This window comes from Microcaecilia unicolor, chromosome 2 (genome assembly GCF_901765095.1).
Source record: "Microcaecilia unicolor chromosome 2, aMicUni1.1, whole genome shotgun sequence".
Taxonomy (NCBI): domain Eukaryota; kingdom Metazoa; phylum Chordata; class Amphibia; order Gymnophiona; family Siphonopidae; genus Microcaecilia; species Microcaecilia unicolor.
The window spans coordinates 252093959-252115425 of record NC_044032.1 but is presented as its reverse complement, the minus strand read 5'-3'; the positions used below and the strand labels follow the sequence as shown (position 1 = coordinate 252115425).

Sequence of the window (21467 nt, the reverse complement as noted above, 5' to 3'; positions counted from 1 at the left end):
GAGGAGGGACAGTATTTGCTGCTGGTAGTTCAGATAAGGCAATCATTATTTACTTTTCTAAATGTATATATACCTAATCAAGATCAAAAATTCTTTTATGAATCAATATCTAAGTTACTGACTAGACGTGTGGAGGGGGCTTTGGTCATGATGGGGGGTGGGGATTTTAATCTCACTTTAAATCCTGATATTGATAATTCAACTACTTCTGTGACCTATGCTAAAGCAGCCAGGAAGGCTTTGAAAAATTTTCTAACTCAGTGAGGGTTAACAGATTTGTAGAGAACATATGCAGTAGAAAGGAACTATGCATTTTGCTCAGCTAATTATGGTTCTTATTCTAGAACAGATATATGGCTGGGAGGAAGGGAGATAGAAAAGAATACTCTGATCATGCACCAATATTCTTGACCTTATCTGGGGGCATGGAAGAAGGGACAGAAAAACTGGCGATTGAATGAGACATTATCTGATCTGGCTAATGTATCTCAATTAGAGAAGAACTTGTTAAATACTTTTTGTCTTATAAAGATAATTTTGAAGTAACCCCATTAATGCTATGGGAAACTTTGAAAACAGTAATGAGAGATCAGATTATTTACTTGTAGTCCTTATATGAATTAAATCCAAGAGGGGAAAAAGAACAAGAGATAAGGGCCACTTTGTCATCCCTAGAGGCTTCCAGTAAAAAGGGCAAAGGGAATCAGATTCAAAGAGAAGCTTTACATAGATCTTGATTACAACTTCATGAGCTTGAGCTTAATGATATTACAGAGAAATTAAATTCTTTAAACAAGTATATTTTTAATAACCAAGCTAGCAGATTACTATCCTATAAATTACGTAGGCAACAATCATGTAACTCCATAACTAGGGCTGTAAAGGCCAGTGCAAGGTAGATAACTATTCAGCAGGAATTTGTGACTTATTCTAAATTGTACACACCTAAGGTGGAGCCCACTGAGACAGATCTTATTTTCTCTCCACTATCAAGTTGCGTACCTTCTCTCCCTCAAAGAATGAGTTATTGTCAGCTTCAATTGTCTTGGACATGAAGCTCTGGGCTTTAAAAAAAAAAAAACAATGGGTATGGATGGCTTTGGCAATCATTTCTATAAATGTTTTATTAAAATATTTTTACCCATTTTATAATTGTATCAAGGAGCATGAGGAGCTGCCTCAATCCTGGTGCCTCATGGTGATCACTGTTATACCTAAGCTTGAGAAAGATCTGCTATTATGTGGTTCATATCGTCCCATCTCGCTGCTAGGCACAGATTATAAAATCTTTACAAAGATTGTAACTGCTCAGTTAAATATTACCTAATTTAGTTCACTCTGACCAAACTGACTTTATTATGGGAAGAAAAACTTTTGATAACATTTGTAGAGTGCTTTGCTTGTGGCACAGGCTAAGAGTACAAAATAATTCTTTGGTACTTTCATTTGATGCAGAGAAGGTTTTTGACAGTGTTAGATGGCCGTATATGTTTGTGGACATGGTGGGACCCTCTCTGCATTGGGTTCAGTCTATATAAAAGGCCCCTAGCATCCTTGAAAATCAATGGTCATTACACCAAGGCGTTTGAATTATATTGGAGCACCTGTCAGATATGTGCCTTATCAGTTCTTTTGTTTGCCCTGTCTATTAAGCCATTAGCTCAGTTAAGATCTTCACCGGTCATATAGGGTATTACAAATGTTGAGTTAACTCGTAAAATCTTATTGTTCACGGATATTATTTTATTGACTTTAACAAATCTAGAGTTGTCTCTTGCTCATATGGTTGAGGTGGTTCATGATTATTGCAAGATAACATGGATAAGTCTGAATTCTTAAATATCAGTGTAGACGAGAATACAGCCCAACGACTACACCACCATTTTCCATTTTGTTGGACACAAAAGTCAATATGCTATTTGGGTATTCAGTTGCCTACTTCACCTTCAGAACTATATGAGCTTAACTTCCTAGCTAAGCTTAATGAATTATTTCTAGAACTAGAGTGTTGGGAAGGTTTAACTCTATTCTGGTTAGATGATTGCACCCTCAAAATTACTGTATCTTTTCATGGCTATTCCTATTGACTTACCTAAAAGCTTTTTTCATTTATTAAATAGAAAAGCTTTACTTTATATGTGGGAGGGGGGAGCCACCTATGGTGAATAGAGCCATGCTGTACCAGATGATGGCATGGGGGCCCCATATTTTGCCCTTTATCATGTAGCAGCACAGCTTCAGGTTATAGCCAGATGGCTACAGGCATCTCAGAAAGAATGATTAGCTATAGACCCGAGCATCATTGAGGAGAATGCCCTTGTTGACTGTACCATGATTGCCTATGTCAAAGCTGAGGAAGTTTTTACCCCGCTTACCTGTTTATGTGAAAGACCCCTTAGCCACATGGATTGTGCAATGAGCTAGGTTTTTTCCTGGCTAGAAAATACTTTCTATCTACTCCTGTTATGTATGCCCAGGGTTTTCCCCTGGGACAAGAAGGTAACATTTATTAGATGGGTACAGCTTCATTACGCACTTTGGGGCAAGTTTGGGAGAAGGAGAGATTATCATCCTTGATGATCTTGATGAGGAATATGGGGTAACAGCATGAAGCCTTTCAATATATACAGAAGAGATTTTATACTTGAGGGCCCAAGGGGATATGCAAATAGGTGAGGCTGATTTAGAAAGTGTGCTACGTATGGGCACAGGTGGGGGGGGGGGGGGGGATAAGTATAATATATAGAGCTCTACTAACCCTGCACACTGATGTTCTTTTATATTAATAGATGGGGAAAAGAATTAGCAAAAACCTGGAAGTTTAAAGATTGGATTAAGGATGTTTAATTCTTTAAGGTATCAGTGACAACTAGCATGATTGAAAATGGCTACAAAATATTTTACCAGTGGTATTACACCCTGGTTTGTTTAATGAAGATTTATAAAACTAATATGGACAGCTGTTGGCAGAACAAGACACTTTCTGCGTATATGTTGGAACTGCCCAGTAGTGCAAGTTTTTAGAACAGTCATTTTCGAAATATTGGATACCACTTACAGGCACCCTATCCTTGCAATCCAGAGAGAAGTTTGCTTCAATACAAATCCAGTGGGACTTCGAAAGAGTCTTATAAGCTTGCAATTCACCTCTGTACTACTGCAAAAATTTGGAAACAACCACAAATTCCGCCTATGGAGGTTTTCCTTTTAAAGTTAGACTGTATGTTTAGTGTCTAAATTAAGTGCTGTAAAGCATATTAGGATTGTGCATTATCATAGAATATGAGACTCGTATATTCTATGGAGATTCCAAAAGAAATGGACAGCTAATATAGGAATTAATCTTTGACTCCTAGCTAGATTTATGGAAGTCTGTAAAATGATGTGACTTACCATGGTATATTGATGGATGGAGGGGGGGGCGTGGAAGGGGGGCTATAGGTATGGAGCTTTGATATTTCAAGTGCTGCTGTTGTATGGCAAAAGAAACACAATAGAGTTGTAATATGTTGGTTTTGTTATTGAAACTGGAATAAATAAACTTGGGGAACCCCCCCTCCCCCCCCCCCCCCCCCCCCAAAAAAAAACTTCTATAGATGAAACATTACAATAAACTAAGATTTCCTTAGTATCTAGCTACACTGTTCTGCACAAGTGGGTATTATCCCTTCCTACCAGCAGGTGGCAGTAGAGAAAACTGAATTCTACCAGTGACCTCACCAGTATAAGCTGGTGGTACTCCTAGAAACAATCCAGTATTTTTCTCTACCTGTAGCAGGTAGTAGGTTATGCAGATGGTGCTCCTAGTCCCTGGCCTAGCTCCTTGCTCTGCTGGCTGTGGCCATGGCCATACAGCGAGGTCAAGCCTAACAACTGCACCCAGAGAGAGCAGGGGGGGTGGCAGAGATTCCAGAGCCCCAACCAAAGTTGGCCTCAGCAGTAAAAGACCTGAACATGCTAGGTGGCGACCTGGGTGGTTCATCTGGCCCTGCTGGAGTTCTTGCCGCTCTTGAAAGGGAAAGTGGTTAGATTGACGGACAATGCCATAGCTTATATCAATAAGCAGGGAAGAACCAGGAGTTGGTTTAGAAGCAGCATGCCTCTGTTGGCGGGTGGAGAACCATCGGCAGGCCCTGTCAGCATGGTTTTTCATTTTGCAGGCAAAATTCTCAGCTGCTCCCTCCTAGATCCAGGGAAATGGGAGCTGAGGCAGTAGGCTTTTCTATTCATTCAGGATTGCTTGTGGCCACCGCAGTTGAGAGCCAATGTGAAAGCAGAGCATTTCTTCGCTTGACTGAAAAAAACGGCCTCAGGGTATAGATGCCCTAGTCCAGCCTTTGTTGCTAGTAGACTCTATATGACTTCCCTCTATAGTCTCTGATAGGCTGTCTGTTGTGCATGATTGCACATCATCTGGTATTGCTAGAAGGTCCTGGATTGGCCTCATAGGCTGTGGTACACAGACCTCGGGCACCTATTGGATGGCAACTTTCTTCTGTTGCCCAGGGGTCAAGATCTGCTCAGGAAAGGGCTGATAGAAATAGAAGACCCAGATCCTGTCTGGCTTAAGGTCTTGCCATTGAGAGTGCATAAGTATTGCCAAACTGGGACAGACCGAAGGTCCATCAAGCCCAACATCCTATTTCCAGCAGTGGCCAATCCAAGTTACAAGTACCTGGCAAGACCCCAGAACAGTACAATACATTTTAAGCTGCTCATCCTAGAAATAAGTAGTGGATTTTCTCCAAGTCCATTTTAACAGTGGCTTATGGACTTGTAAGAAGCTATCCTTTTTTAAACTCCACTAAGCTGACTGCTTTTACTACATTCTCTGGCAACGAATTCCATAATTCCATGTTGAGTGAAGAAACATTTTGTCTGATTCATTTTAAATTTACTACTTCGTAGCTTCGTTGCATGCCCCCTAGTCCTAGTATTTTTGAAAAGAGTAAACAAGCGATTCACGTCTACCCGTTCTACACCACTCATTATTTTATAGACATCAGTCATATCTCCCCTCAGCCATCTTTTCTCCAAGCTGACGAGCTGTAGCCGCTTTAGCCTTTCCTCATAGGGAAGTCGTCCCATCCCCTTTATCATTTTCGTCGCCCTTCTCTGTACCTTTTCTAATCCCATTTTATCTTTTTTTGAGATATGGTGACCAGAATTGAACAGAATATTCAAGGTGCGGTTGCACCATGGAGCGATACAAATGAAGTACCTAGAGAACCACATGTTTTCTCCCATGGTGGTTTCTATGCTGCTCCACTCCAGGATGTCTCCCATGTCCCTGGCTTATGTCAGATTCTGGAAAGTTTTTGAAGCTTGGTGCAGGGAACAGTCGTTGTCACCCTGGAGGGCTCAGGTTCCTGATAATCTGGGATTATTGCAGCAGGGCCTGGACCAGAGGCTGGCATTGGTCTCCTTGAGAGTCCAGGTGGCTGCTCTCTAGTTTTCAGAGTGCAATAAAGGGCACCTCTCTGGCACTGGATAGGGAGGTGGCCCGATGTCTAAAAGGTGTGGTGAACCTGCACCCCACCCCCACCCCCAGGATTTACCTTTCTTTTCCCTTGTGGGACCTCAGTCTGGTTCTCCGGGGGCTGGCAAAGGCTCCATTTGAGCCCCTGCATTCAGCCTCCATCAAGGATCTTACCCTCAATATTATTTTTCTATTGGCATCTCAGCTTATAGAATTTTCGAGTTGCAGATTCTGTCCTGTCGAAATCCATATCTCTCCTTCATAAAGAACTCAGTTTCCTTATGCACGGTCCCCTCCTTCCTGCTGAAGGTGGTGTCTCCGTTCTACGTGAATCAGGAGGTTTGCTTGCCCTGCGAACATGAGGCTCCACAAACTTGGATGTCCAGAGGATTGTGCTCTGGTATCTGAAGGAGACAAGTGATTTTTTTGCCTCTCTGATCAGCTCTTTGTTCTCTTTCATGGCCCTCAATGGGCCAGTTGACTCCCAAGGCCTCTATTGCAGGGTGGATTAAGGCAACTATTGATACTGCCTACATTTGCAAGAATCATCCAGTACCTCGGGTTGAATGCCCACTCCACAAGGGCTCAGGCTGCTTCCTGAGTGGAGGCCTGAGCAGTGGCTCCTGATTTGATTTGTAGGGCAGCGACTTGTCATTCCATGTTAAGCACTACAGGTTGGATGTAACATAGAGGGGCATAATCAAACGGCGCCTGCGAAATTGATCGCCGGCGATCTATTTTTGCGGCGCCGCAACAGCTGGCCGGAACCGTATTATCGAAAAAGATGGCCGGCCAACTTTTGTTTCGATAATACGGTTGGGGCCAGCCAAATGCCACAGATCGCCGGGTTTGAGATGGCCGACTTTGTTTTTCAGCGATAATGGAAACTGGAACCGGCCATCTCAAACCTGGCCAAATCCAAGGCATTTGGCCGTGGGAGGGGCCAGCATTCGTAGTGCACTGGTACTTCTGGATGTTTAGATCTTGCTGATCAGTTATGTTATGACTTACTTGTTCAGGAGTGCTGTATTTTGTGATACTGTTTTGAGAAATGTTCAAGAAAGACTTCATACAAATGAAAAAAGTCCCTGCCGTGCATTTTCCCTTGATGGCCGTCCCTGACGTGCACTTCCCTTAATAGCCGTCTTTCTCTTGATGGCCGTCTTTCTCTCCGAAAGTGCACTTCTCTTAATGGCTGTCTTTCTCCCTAAACAGGGAAATCAAAAGTTTTTGCACACTGCTTTTTTTGTAGTAACAGTGGGATTTGAACCAGCCACCTCTGCATTACAAGACCAGTGATGTAACCACTTGGCCACAGCTCCACTTACTTGGGTGTCCCTCCCTTTTGATTATACCCCTCCAGGTCTCTCTCAGCCACTCACAGACAGCACTGTGATTGGCTGAGAGACCTGAAGGGGTATAATCAAAAGGGAGGGACAGCCAAGTAAGTGGAGCTGTGGACAAGTGGTTACATCATGGCTCTTGTAATGCAGAGGTCGCTGGTTCAAATCCCACTGTTACTACTAAAACAACTGTGAGCAAAAACTGTTTTGATTTCCCTGTTTGGGGAGAAAGCCGGCCATTAAGAGAAGTGCACTTTCGGAGAGAAAGACTGCCATCAAGAGAAAGACGGCTATTAAGGGAAGTGCACATCAGGGACGGCCATCAAGGGAAAATGAACGGCAGGGACTTTTTAAATTTGTATGAAGTCTTCCTTGAACATTGCTCAAAACAGTATCACAAAATACAGCACTCCAGAACAAGTAAGTCATAACATAACTGATCAGCAAGATCCTTTTTTTTTTTTTTTTTTACGAGCTGGCTGACTGGCTTCCCCTCCTAGGAAGGAAATGTGTTAAAGTTTTTTTTTTTTTTTTTTGAGTGGGAGGGGGTTGGTGACCACTGGAGGAGTATGGGGAGGTCATCCCCGATTCCTTCCGGTGGTCATCTGGTCAGTTTGGGCATCTTTTTGAGACTTGGTTGTGAAAATAAATAGACCAAGTAAAACTGGCCAAATGCTCGTCATCGCCGGTTTTCTTTTTTCCATTATCAGCTGAAGCTGGCCATCTCGTAAGCACGCCCACATCCCGCCTTCACTACCCTGCCGACACGCCCCCTTGAAGTTTAGCCGCCTCCGCGACGGAATGCCGGCGAGTGTGTCCAAAAATCGGCTTTCGATTATTCCAATTTGGCCGGTTTTAGGAGATGGCCGGCCATCTCCCGATTTGTGTCGGAAGATGGCCGGCTATCACTTTAGAAAATAAGCTGGATAATAACGTAGTAGATGACGGCAGAGAAGGACCTGTATGGTCCATCCAGTCTGCTCAACAAGATAAACTCATATGCGCTACTTTATATGTATACCTGACCTTGATTTGTATCTGCCATTTTCAGGGCACAGACCGTAGAAGTCTGCCCAGCATAAGCCCCACCTCCCAACCACCGGTGCTGCCACCCAATCTCTGCTAAGCTTCTGAGGATCCAATCCTTCTGAACAGGATTCCTTTATGTTTATACCATGCATTTTTGAATTCCGTTACTGTTTTCATCTCCACTACCTCCTGCGGGAGGGCATTCCAAGTATCCACCACTCTCCGTGAAAAAATACTTCCTGACATTTTTCTTGAGTCTGCCCCACTTCAACCTCATTTCATGTCTTCTAGTTCTACCATCTTCCCTTCTCTGGAAAAGGTTCGTTTGCGGATTAATACCTTTCAAATATTTGAATGTCTGTATCATATCACCCCTGTTTTTCCTTTCCTCCAAGGTATACATGTTCAGGTCAGCAAGTGTTGTGTTGGCCAAAGTCCGCTTGGACTTTGACAGAGCTGTCATTTGGGGGGTCTTGTCTACAGAACAGTGTAGCTCAGGGTTTGGGCAACCTTGTTCCTTGAGGGCTACAACAGTCAGGCTTTCAGGATTTCCACAATGATTATGCATGAGATCTATTGCATACTACTACTTAACATTTCTAAAGCGCTACTAGGGTTACGCAGCGCTGTACAATTTAACATAGAGGGACGGTCCCTGCTCAAGGAGCTTACAATCTAAGAGACAAGTGAACAGACAGTCCAATAGGGGCGGTCAAATTGGGGCAGTCTGGGGATTTACTGAACGGTAAGAGTTAGGTGCCGAATGCAGCATTGAAGAGGTGGGTTTTAAGCAAAGACTTGAAGATTGGCAGGGAGGGGGCTTGGCGTAAGGGCTCAGGAAGGTTGTTCCAAGCATAGGGTGAGGCGAGGCAGAATGAGCGGAGCCTGGAGCCTTCATTGTATGCAACTAGATCTCATGCTTAATGTGGAAAACCTGACTGGACTGCAGCCCTTGAGGACCAAGGTTCGCCGCCCTGGTGTAGCTAGATGCTAAGGATGGAGAAATTCTCTTAACCGATAACTTCCTTTCATTTCTTAAAGTTTGTCAGCTACACTGTTCTGCAGTCTGCCCTTGGAAGACTGGAACGGGGCTCTGAGTGTGTTCTCTGTATTTTTCCTTTTCAGTTTAGAAAAAAAATGGAGTAATCAAAAACAGGTGAGTTGAAATTTTTAACAATGGGTTCCACAACACTGCTATATCCTGGAGTATGTGCGGTTGCGAGTGCCACTGTGTGGTATGCTTGTTTGATTATTGTTGCAGCTGCAGTGGTTCATGAGATCATGGATGTGTTACAAAAGGTACATTCTGCTACTTGGGCAGATGCATACTGGATTGTTTCAGGGAGCACCACCAGTGAGGTCACTGGTAGAATTCATTTTTTTTTCTACCTCCATCTGCTGGTAGGAAGGGATAACACCCACTTGTGCGGAACAGTGTAGCTGACTAAAGGAAAGAAAATCTATTAGGTAAGACATTTCTCTTTTTAGACTTTCTTTTCAGCCATTTGTCAGTGCAGGTCACAATAATAAGACTGCTCTATGCACAATTCTTGTATGTAAATCACATACCACTAAATGCCGGTTTTATACAAGTATGCTTTCAAACTTTTTCAGAAAGATATCAGATTTGCGCACTTCAATAGACAAAGAATTTGAGTTGTTGTCCCATATCTTGGAAAACATTGTGTCCCCTCACCTGATTCTCCCTCCTATTTATCATTGAAATTGTTGCTGCCATTCCTATCTGTGAGAAGAGTTGATGGTTGCCCCCCCCCCCCCCCCCCCCCCCCAAAAAAAAAAATAAAAAATTCCTGTGTTAAGAAAGAAACTTTGCATTTGGTTTCTGGTCCTGCTCATGCTCCTAGTTTGTTGACTAAAATCGCAGGTCTGCCACTTAATTTCGTATTCAGTTTCTTTTTTGTCATCTGTTCCCAGACCTCTATTCATGCTATCTTATTCATTTTAAACTGAAAACGCTTTCCTCTTTATCTTCCTTTCTATGTAGTAAATCCCGTTTCAGATTTCTGTTCTGTCCTCCTAATCTGGTAGTGCCCTGACATTGTGTGTGCTTTCCTTTCTCCCAGCTGCTTCATGGCCATGCTTGGTATCAGCAGAACGCAAGAGATATAGCATATGCTGTAGGGTTCATTCTTCCATTGTGCTGTTACCCTCTAGTTCCGTACCATACAGAAGAGCTAATGAGGAAGTGGCACCTGTCTTCTGGCTTAATGAGTTGTTGAGTATAGAGGAGGCATGAGATGGTCCTAAGGAAGGAAACTGGAAGAAGGGATAGGGTTATTCGACAGCTATAAGCAGACTTCTGGACTCTGTATGCTTCCTTCTTTAACTTTGTCTCTTAGGGAATTTGTTGATCCTTTAAACAGCCTTTAAATAACCTAACAATTTTGGACTGTTTTTTTGTAGGACCTCCAAGAAGGTACTGGGAATGATGTATAAGAAAGCAGAGCCTACCCTCTAAGTGTTCTTAACCATCCTTCCTTCTCAGCTCAATGACTAGCCATTGTTTTAGATGTACCAGCTGGCTTCATCTATTTTTTTCCCCCAGGACATATTTACCCTGCCTATCTCCATTGATTTGTGGGATTTGCAGTTCTGATATTCCTTAAAAAAGAAATGTTATATATTATACACACACACTTCTCACATTCTGAGGTAACAGCTTGTAAGTTCTGATGAGACCATCTGCATCAGCATGCTTTATGTCCTACTTCCCCTCCCCTTCGATCCCCTTTCCCTTTGGAGGAGAAGGTATTGGTGATTTGGTAACCCATTTTTGCTTCCTGTCTAACCCAGAACAGGGAATCTTGAACTGGTTTTGACACATGCTGTTGGTAGAGGCAGTGCAGCCACAGTTGCTGAAGACGCGTACCCTTCCATCACTGAGCGCCTGTTGAAAAATATTAATTGCCCTCTTTGAGGAAGAAGACCCTTGAACTAGGAAACTATTTGTGGAGTTAATTTTTCCAGTCTCAAATGACAAAGTGGCTATTAAGGTGACCTTTTAGTCATTTGTGTATGACCTCTACATGATAGTTCCATTTGGGATTTAATTCCCAGAAAGAGGAAGTGTGCTTCAAAGTTTAAAATATGTTCCTGGAACCAGCAGGTTGTTGATAATCACCTGGCAGCATGAACTGTGTATACTTTAGTCTTTTACCTCAGTGTTTTGGAATGCTTTTGAGTTCCAGTGTATAAACTATTTAACTGGTGAAGCAGATGGGAGGGGGGGCAGATGAGGAGCCTCCCAATAACTAACTAACTTATGCCCTTAATACAAATAAGTAGATTCCTTTAAGAATTTTGATTTTAAAAGTGTGATGGCTTGCTGCTGTCGGCTGTACAATTTTTTTTCAGACAGTAATATTCAAGCTTAATCCTGATAGGGCATTTTAAAACTGTGAAGCCCCTCTACTTCTGTCAGTTTCCAGTAGAGGAACTTATATGTCACGAATGTCATTACTCCCCCACCTCCAAATGCCTTGTGAACCAAGTTGAAGCCTTGTTTTTTGATGTAATTTATTATTTCCTGAATGTAAGCTACTCCAAGCAGGTTAAAGAGAAACAGTTCAAGATTTTAGAAAATGTATCGGCTATTTCATAAAGGTTGAACCTGGTGCTGATAAACATTGCCCATTGGTTCTGTGTAATTTATGAATATCGTGTAGCATGAAGTGGAACATGTTTCAGGGCTAGATTGACATTAGTATATATATATAAAGCCACTTTGTTCATCCCTTGGTTCAGTACTTTGGCAGTTGGAGTGGTGTCAGTGGTAGGCTGCCACTTAACTGTCCTTACCAAAGATAATGGAATGCATAGAGACAGAAAGGCACAAGCTATGACATCTCCAAATTACTTGGTTACAGGGTGAGGCAATATGATTAAGGTCAGGGCCTAGCAAGTCCCTGGAATTTGGTAACCTGGATAGTACAACTGAGTGACATCCTCATTGGTAATTTTGATTTCAGAGCTCAACCTTTTCCACGTTGCTTTGGCTCTTCCTTTCTTGTTTTTCTTAGCTTCCTTAACAGATTTGTTGATGGATTCATGTATTTTTATATATGTATTTATGAAGATATCAATTCTCTTTCTAGGAAAAGAATTTCCCACTGGTCTCTCAGTCATCTGGTTATATGAAACGCATCAGGGAAGAGAGGGAAGCTTTGAAGAAGTTGGAGCAGAGGGAAGCACTGGCAGAGGTAAGATGTGTTCTAGAACTGTGATCATCTAATACCTCAGCCCCTCAAATATTCTACCAGTGCACCTCAGATTGGTCCTGTAGTACTTGAAGCACCACACAAGTTTCTGACAACATTAACCTCATTCTCACACTACAGCACCACCTATCACAGTACTGAGACACTACCGCCTTCTGCTCACTCCTCATCTTTGGTGGGAATTCAGGACCAAAACCACCTTCCCTGAAAAATAAAATTCTTCAAGAAATTGATATCATATCATGTTTCCTGTGTGCTTCCCTTCCCCCCCAACCCCGGGGTTTCTTTCCAAGTGTGTAGCAGGCTCCACAAGACCTGGCCCTGCTTCTGTTCTCTGTTACAGGAGTGGTACTTGAAGGGACGGCCTTTCTCCCCTCTCAGGGTGCCAGTCATCAAATTGGAGAGGCTAGAGGAAAGCAATGGATTCCAGCCTGTGGCCAATGAGGTGGGGGCACAGGTCCAGAGCCTGCGCCTTCCCGAAAGCAACACGCAGCTTTACCTTACAATCATCCTAAGAATCTTTGGGGTTGGAGCAAGGAGGGGTTAGTTAAATTTTGAGTGGTCCAAAAATATGCTTGTATTCCTTATTTCATGTTGACAAGGAGGATAAATCAGCCATATAAGAGGTGATGTCATGATAAACTACTGATTCAGATAACTCTGAGCTCAAAAAAAGGTTTTCTGAGCATGTAGCAACTACATCACATACCCTCGTGTTGTCGCCTGGATGCTGTTTTTCTTGGATATAGTAACATGGTAAATGATGACAAAGACCAGCATAGTCCACAGAGGCTCTCTTTTGCAGGTTAATCGCTTCTTCCACCTCCCCCAACCATCCCCTAACTCTGTTAGGGTTGTAATTGTCACTCTATGTAGGTTAATTTCCTCCTCCTCCTCCCAGTGCTTTTGTAAGTGCGAGTCATTTGTTTTGCTTTGAATGAACAAAATAAACCAGTGAGGTAAGTCCAAGGAGGATAATAAAGATGCTTTATTGAAAAAGGTAAAAACGACTTGGCATGGCCGTGTTTCGGCCCGAAGGTCTACCTCAGGGGTCTTGGTCAATCTACATAAAAAACGAATATAATAAAATATGAACGCATATAATGAAAGTATCGATTAAATTATATCAAGTAAAATTAAATTGAATTAAAATTAAATTGAATTTAAAAAATAATGGTGAACAGTATGTAAAAAGAAAAAAACGCATAATGTGACACATAATGATAAGACGGCGGACCTCAATGGAAAAACCAAAAAAGAACATAGCGAAGGTGACGATGGATGATGCCAAACAAACTTCTACTGGACTCAGAGAAAAGTTCACATTTGGACGAGACTTTCCCTAAGAGAACCAACAGCATTTTGCCATACAGGAACTCCCGAGGCAGGCCTGAAAGGCCGAAACATGACTCAGGTTGAGTCCAGTTTTTTAAGAATAAACTCTTGCTATGAACTTTTCTCTGAGTCCAGTAGAAGTTTGTTTGGCATCATCCATCTTGTCACCTTCGCTGTGTTCTTTTTTTGGTTTTTACATAAATAAGAACCATTGTGCAGATAGTTAAGTAATAAAGCAGGTTATGTAGTAGATCATATTGATCAAACAACATATATAAATAAATATGTAAATGCATGATGAAACATTGGCATTATTGATACATGATGAAACATTGAAATTCAAACTAATAACTTACAAATACATAAAACAGTAAATGTAAAGCATGTATTGCGAACAAATGTTTTTGGTTTTTTTTAAAGGTTTTGTTTTTTAAAAAATACTAGCGATTTTGATTAATGAACTAGCATCGGGTGATTTTTTGCAATTGTGGATTAACATAAAATATAAAAAAATGTGTAATGTGATTACCAGAAAAAATAAAGGAAAAAGTAAACGAGTGTGAAAGGTGAATAAATGATTGATACCTCCGTTGTTGTAAAATAGTGCTTGATGACTGGATGAATTGTTTTGAAGATCTAACACTGGAGTTCTTCAGAAATCTGAATTAACATACAAGTGTTTTTTGCTATTTATACAAAATGAAAAGCAGTAAACGTATCATACAAGAAAATGTATGTAAATGATGATACAAACATGGGCTGAAATAACAAGCAGAAAATTTTAAATTAAAAATAGCATATATTGAAAAAATAGTACTGAGATTCATAAAACCATGAATGAAAAATGGAAAAGAAAATAAAAAATGATTAAAAAGATGAAAAAGAAGGGTAATAAATACCAACTGTTTGAAACTAAAGTATTGGAGCGATTGAGATCAAAGTGGTAACATGGATTGAATAAAATAATAGATGAGCACCGAATGTAAAATAAAAAATATTATATAAATATAATAAATAATAAAATGATAAATGCCTCACACATATTAAAAATGTATGAAAAAAACTTCAGGAGCTAGAAATTGAATATAGATCCGTATACTGAAACTGCAGGAGCTAGAAATGAGATATAAATGCTGAATGAAAATAATAGAAATTAAGAAAACAAAAAGAGATAAGTTTAAATGTGATGAAAGAGATTACCACATGGGCACAGTTTATCCTTGGAGCAGAGCTAGGGACAGAAAGAAATCTGTTAAACGTCCGATGTCTTCTCAAACGCATAGTCCTAGAAGACCACCTCCTCAATTTACCACCACCAGATTTCATAATCCATCTCTTCCTCAACAAGACCAGACCACAGAAGAGCGTGGCAGGAAACGTATCCGTAGTGATCCAGATGATGATTTTTTCACCTCACCACCTAGCAGCCCTGCTATTACCCCCTTTGAACCCGAGGAGAACCTATTTTAGATCGCATTTGGGCCTGAGACAAGCCCAAAAACAATCAAGTGTTTTTTTGCAAGACAAGGATCCACGCACACAGAGATACCATCCTTCCATTCGTGCAAGAGGCAGAGGGAAGGGCAGAGCAAGAGGATGGCAGGTAACGAGACCATGGTAATTGATCTGCCTATTTTCAATCTATCACATTTTACATTTAATGATATTCACACCAGAGTTCTCCAAAAAGGTCTGTCCTTTGTGCCTTCCACTCAATATGATTCGTTCCAAACCAGAATTGATTTGTACAAGTTTACCAGAAAGTTTCAAACTACTTTATTTTTTTTCTGAACAATCATCAACATATACAGATAGTTCTGTTGTAAGAAAGAAATCTAAATGGAATCCACCAGGTCTCATGGATCCGCAAATTCAAGCTTTTCAGAAATGCGTTCTAGTGGAAATCTCTACATTAGAACAACAGAAACACATGAGACATTATAATCTGACAAAAGCAGAGAAACAAGCTTTAAAAGACCTTTCCACTAACAAAGAAATAGTAATTAAACCTGCCAATAAAGGTGGAGGGATAGTTGTCTTAGAAATGATTACATATCAGAAGTCAACAGACAAGTCTATGATCCCACATACAGTGGTGGAAATAAGTATTTGATCCCTTGCTGATTTTGTAAGTTTGCCCACTGACAAAGACATGAGCAGCCCATAATTGAAGGGTAGGTTATTGGTAACAGTGAGAGATAGCACATCACAAATTAAATCCGGAAAATCACATTGTGGAAAGTATATGAATTTATTTGCATTCTGCAGAGGGAAATAAGTATTTAATCCCTCTGGCAAACAAGACCTAATACTTGGTGGCAAAACCCTTGTTGGCAAGCACAGCGGTCAGACGTCTTCTGTAGTTGATGATGAGGTTTGCACACATGTCAGGAGGAATTTTGGTCCACTCCTCTTTGCAGATCATCTCTAAATCATTAAGAGTTCTGGGCTGTCGCTTGGCAACTCGCAGCTTCAGCTCCCTCCATAAGTTTTCAATGGGATTAAGGTCTGGTGACTGGCTAGGCCACTCCATGACCCTAATGTGCTTCTTCCTGAGCCACTCCTTTGTTGCCTTGGCTGTATATTTTGGGTCATTGTCGTGCTGGAAGACCCAGCCACGACCCATTTTTAAGGCCCTGGCGGAGGGAAGGAGGTTGTCACTCAGAATTGTACGGTACATGGCCCCATCCATTCTCCCATTGATGCGGTGAAGTAGTCCTGTGCCCTTAGCAGAGAAACACCCCCAAAACATAACATTTCCACCTCCATGCTTGACAGTGGGGACGGTGTTCTTTGGGTCATAGGCAGCATTTCTCTTCCTCCAAACACGGCGAGTTGAGTTCATGCCAAAGAGCTCAATTTTTGTCTCATCTGACCACAGCACCTTCTCCCAATCACTCTCGGCATCATCCAGGTGTTCACTGGCAAACTTCAGACGGGCCGTCACATGTGCCTTCCGGAGCAGGGGGACCTTGCGGGCACTGCAGGATTGCAATCCGTTATGTCGTAATGTGTTACCAATGGTTTTCGTGGTGACAGTGGTCCCAGCTGCCTTGAGATCATTGACAAGTTCCCCCCTTGTAGTTGTAGGCTGATTTCTAACCTTCCTCATGATCAAGGATACCCCACGAGGTGAGATTTTGCGTGGAGCCCCAGATCTTTGTCGATTGACAGTCATTTTGTACTTCTTCCATTTTCTTACTATGGCACCAACAGTTGTCTCCTTCTCGCCCAGCGTCTTACTGATGGTTTTGTAGCCCATTCCAGCCTTGTGCAGGTGTATGATCTTGTCCCTGACATCCTTAGACAGCTCCTTGCTCTTGGCCATTTTGTAGAGGTTAGAGTCTGACTGATTCACTGAGTCTGTGGACAGGTGTCTTTCATACAGGTGACCATTGCCGACAGCTGTCTGTCATGCAGGTAACGAGTTGATTTGGAGCATCTACCTGGTCTGTAGGGGCCAGATCTCTTACTGGTTGGTGGGGGATCAAATACTTATTTCCCTCTGCAGAATGCAAATAAATTCATATACTTTCCACAATGTGATTTTCCGGATTTAATTTGTGATGTGCTATCTCTCACTGTTACCAATAACCTACCCTTCAATTATGGGCTGCTCATGTCTTTGTCAGTGGGCAAACTTACAAAATCAGCAAGGGATCAAATACTTATTTCCACCACTGTATTATTTACCTTTAGACTCTGATCCTACAGAAGACCTACAAAAGGATATTAGGGAGATTGTTCAGTTTGCACATTTAGCTGGATATATCACTTCGAAAGAGAAGGATTTTTTTTACTGGTAGAACATCCGACCATTCCAACAATCTATATCCTACCTAAGATACACAAGGACCCGCAACACCCCCCATGCAGACCAATTATATCAGCTAATGGCTCTATACTTGAACCCCCTCTGTATTTGTTGATCATTTCCTAAGACCCTTCGTTCCTGCCATTGCATCCTATGTAAGAGATTCTACACATATGATTAACTTGTTAAATGAGTTTGGTGATTTAACTGACACTATTCTAGTCACACTTGATATAGAATCTTTATATACAAATATTCCACAGCTAGAGGCCTTGTCCATTATTGATCACACACTCAAAGAACAACCACTAGTTGCATCCCAAATAGGTTCATCATAGCATTAGCTACTATTGCTCTCACAAATTTTTTTTTTGCATTTTAAGGTACATTTTTTAAACAAGTAAAGGGCACAGCCATGGGTGCTTCCATGGCCCCAGACCTAGCCAATCTCTATGTAGCAAAATTTGAGAATCTTTTCCTTAATAATCACCAGTTTGATAAAGAAATCAGGTTTTACAAGCGTTACATAGATGACATCTTCATCATATGGAAAGGCTCTACTACACAATTAGAAGAATTTCACATTTGGTTGAATTCCAGAAATCCTAATCTGAAATTTCACATGCAGTACCATCACGATATACCCTTTTTGGATATTTTGATACGCAAAACCTCTTATTCATTTGTCACTACAATTTATCGCAAACCCACAGATAGAAACACATATTTACACTTTGATAGCTTCCACCAACGTAAATTGAAACATCTTCCATTCTCTCAGTTCTTGAGATTACGCAGACTATGTACGGATCTTGGAGACTTCAAATCCAAAGCAGCCAATATGTGTAAAAGATTTGCAGACAGAGGATACCCAAAAGAAATCATTAAAGAAGGATCACAAAGCATTATTTCTCCGAGGACAAGCAGGCTGATATTCTCACGTGTGGGTGACGTCACGTCAGCCCCCGAAGGATTTTTAGTAAAAATCTACAAAAGTCTCTTCTGGAGCGTTCCACTGCGCACTCCCACTGCGCATGTGCGCACGTAGTTTCCCGCCCGTCGCATGGTCACGCTCCTCAGTTTCTTTCTTTCCGCGTCTGAGACGACACGGAGTCCTTTCTACAGCGCTTCGCGTCTCCTCCTCCCGGAGTAAAGTTTTTTCTTTTCTTCGTCGTCGAAGATTGTTCGTTCCCTAACTGGTACTGTTTAAAAAAAAATTCCCTTTAATTTTTTTTAGTTTAGTTTTTTTTCCCCGCTTTTAATTTTTCTTTATTTTCATTGTGACCGTAGTTAGGTCGCTCGGTCGGGATTTTCCCTCTTTGTGTGTTCACTTTTTGACACAATTGCGTCCTTTGATTTCGCGCAGGCTATTTTTCCTTCCATGTCATTGAAGACGCCCAGCGGCTTCAAGCCATGCGCCCGCTGCAACGAGCCATCTCTGGCACTGATCCGCACTCCTGGTGCCTTCAGTGCCTTGGGCCAGACCATCTTCAGGAGAGTTGTAAGTTGTGCCTTAAAATGAAAAAGCTTTCCAGAGAGGCCCAGAGAGAGAAGCTTTTCGGGTCCGGTTCCTCAGCGTCGGCGTCGGTACAGTCGACGTCGAGTGCAGCGTTAGCATTGGGAGACCAGGTCAAGACTGGCAAGAGACCGATGCACGCTGGGAGCAGTGATGCATCGAGTGGGTCTCCACCTGCCTCGGCGCCTCCTGCTTTGCAGGCCCCCCGGGACCGACCTGTATCGGACCCGACCCCGAGGAAGCGTGTGGATTCCACGTCTTCCTCGCCGGTACTGAGGAGTCTCGATAGCGGGCGAAGGCCAGGAAGCACCGTCATCGTTCTCCTTCTCGACACGGTACCGCGAGCTCTGGGTCTTTGAAGCATTCAGCACCCGAGAAGCGTCGATGTCGAGAGGATTGCTCTCCCTCTATAATGGAGGTGTTGACGCGACGGTCGTCTGGCAGTCCGGTACCGGCTCCCCGGCCTCTGCAGATTCTGCCTCTGAAGCCCACACCGACACCGCAGCCTTCCCCGACAGCTTCTGTGGATGAGCGCATCAAGGCTATTTTTCCTGATTTTATGGAAGCGGTGCTGCACCATTTGCGCCCGGCACTGGAGGTACCGGTACTGATGGTGCCGGAAGCTCCTGCGGCTCTGTGCCTTTTACCGGTGGTGAGGTCTCCTTCTCCGGTACCGCTTCCGGTATCGAGGTCGGTAGCCTCCCGGGTCGACTCTCCATTGCCTTCGGTGGAGGAAGCTTCTCCGGAGTCTCTTGGGGAGTCGACTTCTCGACACCGTCATCGAGGTCACCGCACCTCCATGTCGAGATGGGCTCGGATCCGGGCTGCTCTTTCTGAGTTGTTAGCCCCATCCTACGATGGCTCATCTGATGAAGATGGGGGTCATGGAGTTTTCTGTGCCGAGGATTCTCTAGGTCTTCCATCTGATTCGACCCCCTCACCTCAGAGACAGCTCTCCCCTCCGGAGAGCTTGTCTTTTTCATCTTTTGTGCGGGAAATGTCTGAGGCCATTCCCTTCCCTGTGGAGATTGTGGATGAGCCCAGGGCCAAGATGCTCGAGGTCCTGGATTATCCATCTCCACCTAAGTCTTCTACCACAGCTCCTTTTCATGATACACTCAGGTAAGTGCTGATGAGGAACTGGGAGAAGCCTCTTTCTTGTCCAACTATTCCCAAAAAGGTTGAATCCCAGTATCGGATCCACGGGGAACCCAGTTTCGTCTGGCCTCAGTTGCCTCATGACTCTGCGGTGGTGGATTCCGCTCTCAGAAGAGCTAAGAGTACTAGGAACTTTGCCTCGGCGCCCCCGGGGCGAGAACATAGAACCTTGGATTCTTTTGGGAGGAAGGCGTATCAGGCTGGCATGCTCGCTTCCAAAATTCAGTCGTACCAGCTCTTCACGAGCATTCATTTGCGGAACTCAGTGCGGCAGCTTGAGAGCTTGGTTGATGCACTCCCACCGGAGCAGGCCGAGCCTTTTCGCCAAATGGTCAGGCAGCAGAAGGCGTGTCGCAAGTTCCTGTCCAGGGGTATTTACGATACTTGCGATGTGACATCCAGATTTTCTGCTATGGGTATAGTGATGCGCAGACTCTCATGGCTGCGTGCCTCTAACCTGGAGGAACGAACTCAGCAGAAAATTGCGGATATCCCTTGCCGGGGGGATCATCTTTTCAGTGAGAAGGTCGAAGAGTTGATTGATCATCTCTATCAGCGTGATAACGCTATGGACTCTCTCTCCCGCTGGGCGCCTTCTGCATCTGCTTCCTCATCCAGTAAGTTTTTTAAAGGGAAGAGAAGTGCGCCTTACGCCTTTAGGGGCTGTAAGTATACTCCTACTTCTCAACAGCCGGTTCAGGCTCTGCCACAGCACGCTTGTTCTCGTCAACAGTGTGCGCCCCTGCAGCTCCCCAGCAAAAACCAGGGACGGGTTTTTGACTGGCTCCAGTTGAGCATAGCCACCATAAATGTGTCCGTGCCGGATGATCTGCCTGTTGGGGGGAGGTTAAAATTTTTTCACCAAAGGTGGCTTCTGATAACCTCCGACAGGTGGGTTCTTCAAATAGTCTGGTTAGGATACACCCTCAATCGGAAAACCAAGCCTCCAAATTGCCCACCGGGAGCTCAGTCCTTCAGCTCCCAACACAAGCAGGTACTTGCAGAGGAACTCTCCGTCCTTCTCAGCGCCAATGCGGTCAAGGCCTTTCCACCAGGGCAAGAAGGGCTGGGATTCTATTCCAGGTACTTCCATGTGGAAAAGAAGACAGGGATGCGTCCCATCCTAGACCTAAGGGGCCTGAACAAATATCTGGTTCGAGAAAAGTTCAGGATGCTTTCCCTGGGCACCCTTCTTACCATGATTCAGGAAAACGATTGGCTATGCTCTCTGGACTTAAAGGATGCTTACAATCACATCTCGATACTTCCAGCTCACAGGAAGTATCTGCAGTTTCGGCTGGGAACGCAGCACTTTCAGTACTGTGTGCTGCCTTTTGGCTTGGCGTCTGCGCCCAGGGTCTTTACCAAGTGCCTGGCAGTTGTTGCAGCATCTCTACGCAGACTGGGGGTGCATGGATGGACCGTGCAGGTCTTTTTCTGCCGTCATCTACTATATGTTACTATATATATGTGTTCCCTTTTCTGGACGATTGGCTGGTGAAGAGCACCTCCCACGACAGGGCTTTACAGTCCATGCGGATGACTATTCATGTGC

General features: G+C 43.3%; 1 protein-coding gene across 1 annotated transcript in view; it reads left to right on the top strand.

Moving 5' to 3' along the window:
• The window catches only part of MBD1 (methyl-CpG binding domain protein 1), a gene marked incomplete in the record, with an annotated part of 329236 nt that overhangs the window by 267956 nt on the left and 39813 nt on the right, over positions 1-21467 (top strand). Inside the window, 2 exon segments of the mRNA XM_030193911.1 lie at positions 11967-12071; positions 12433-12534. Of these exon segments, the coding sequence (XP_030049771.1) occupies positions 11967-12071; positions 12433-12534 (207 nt within the window).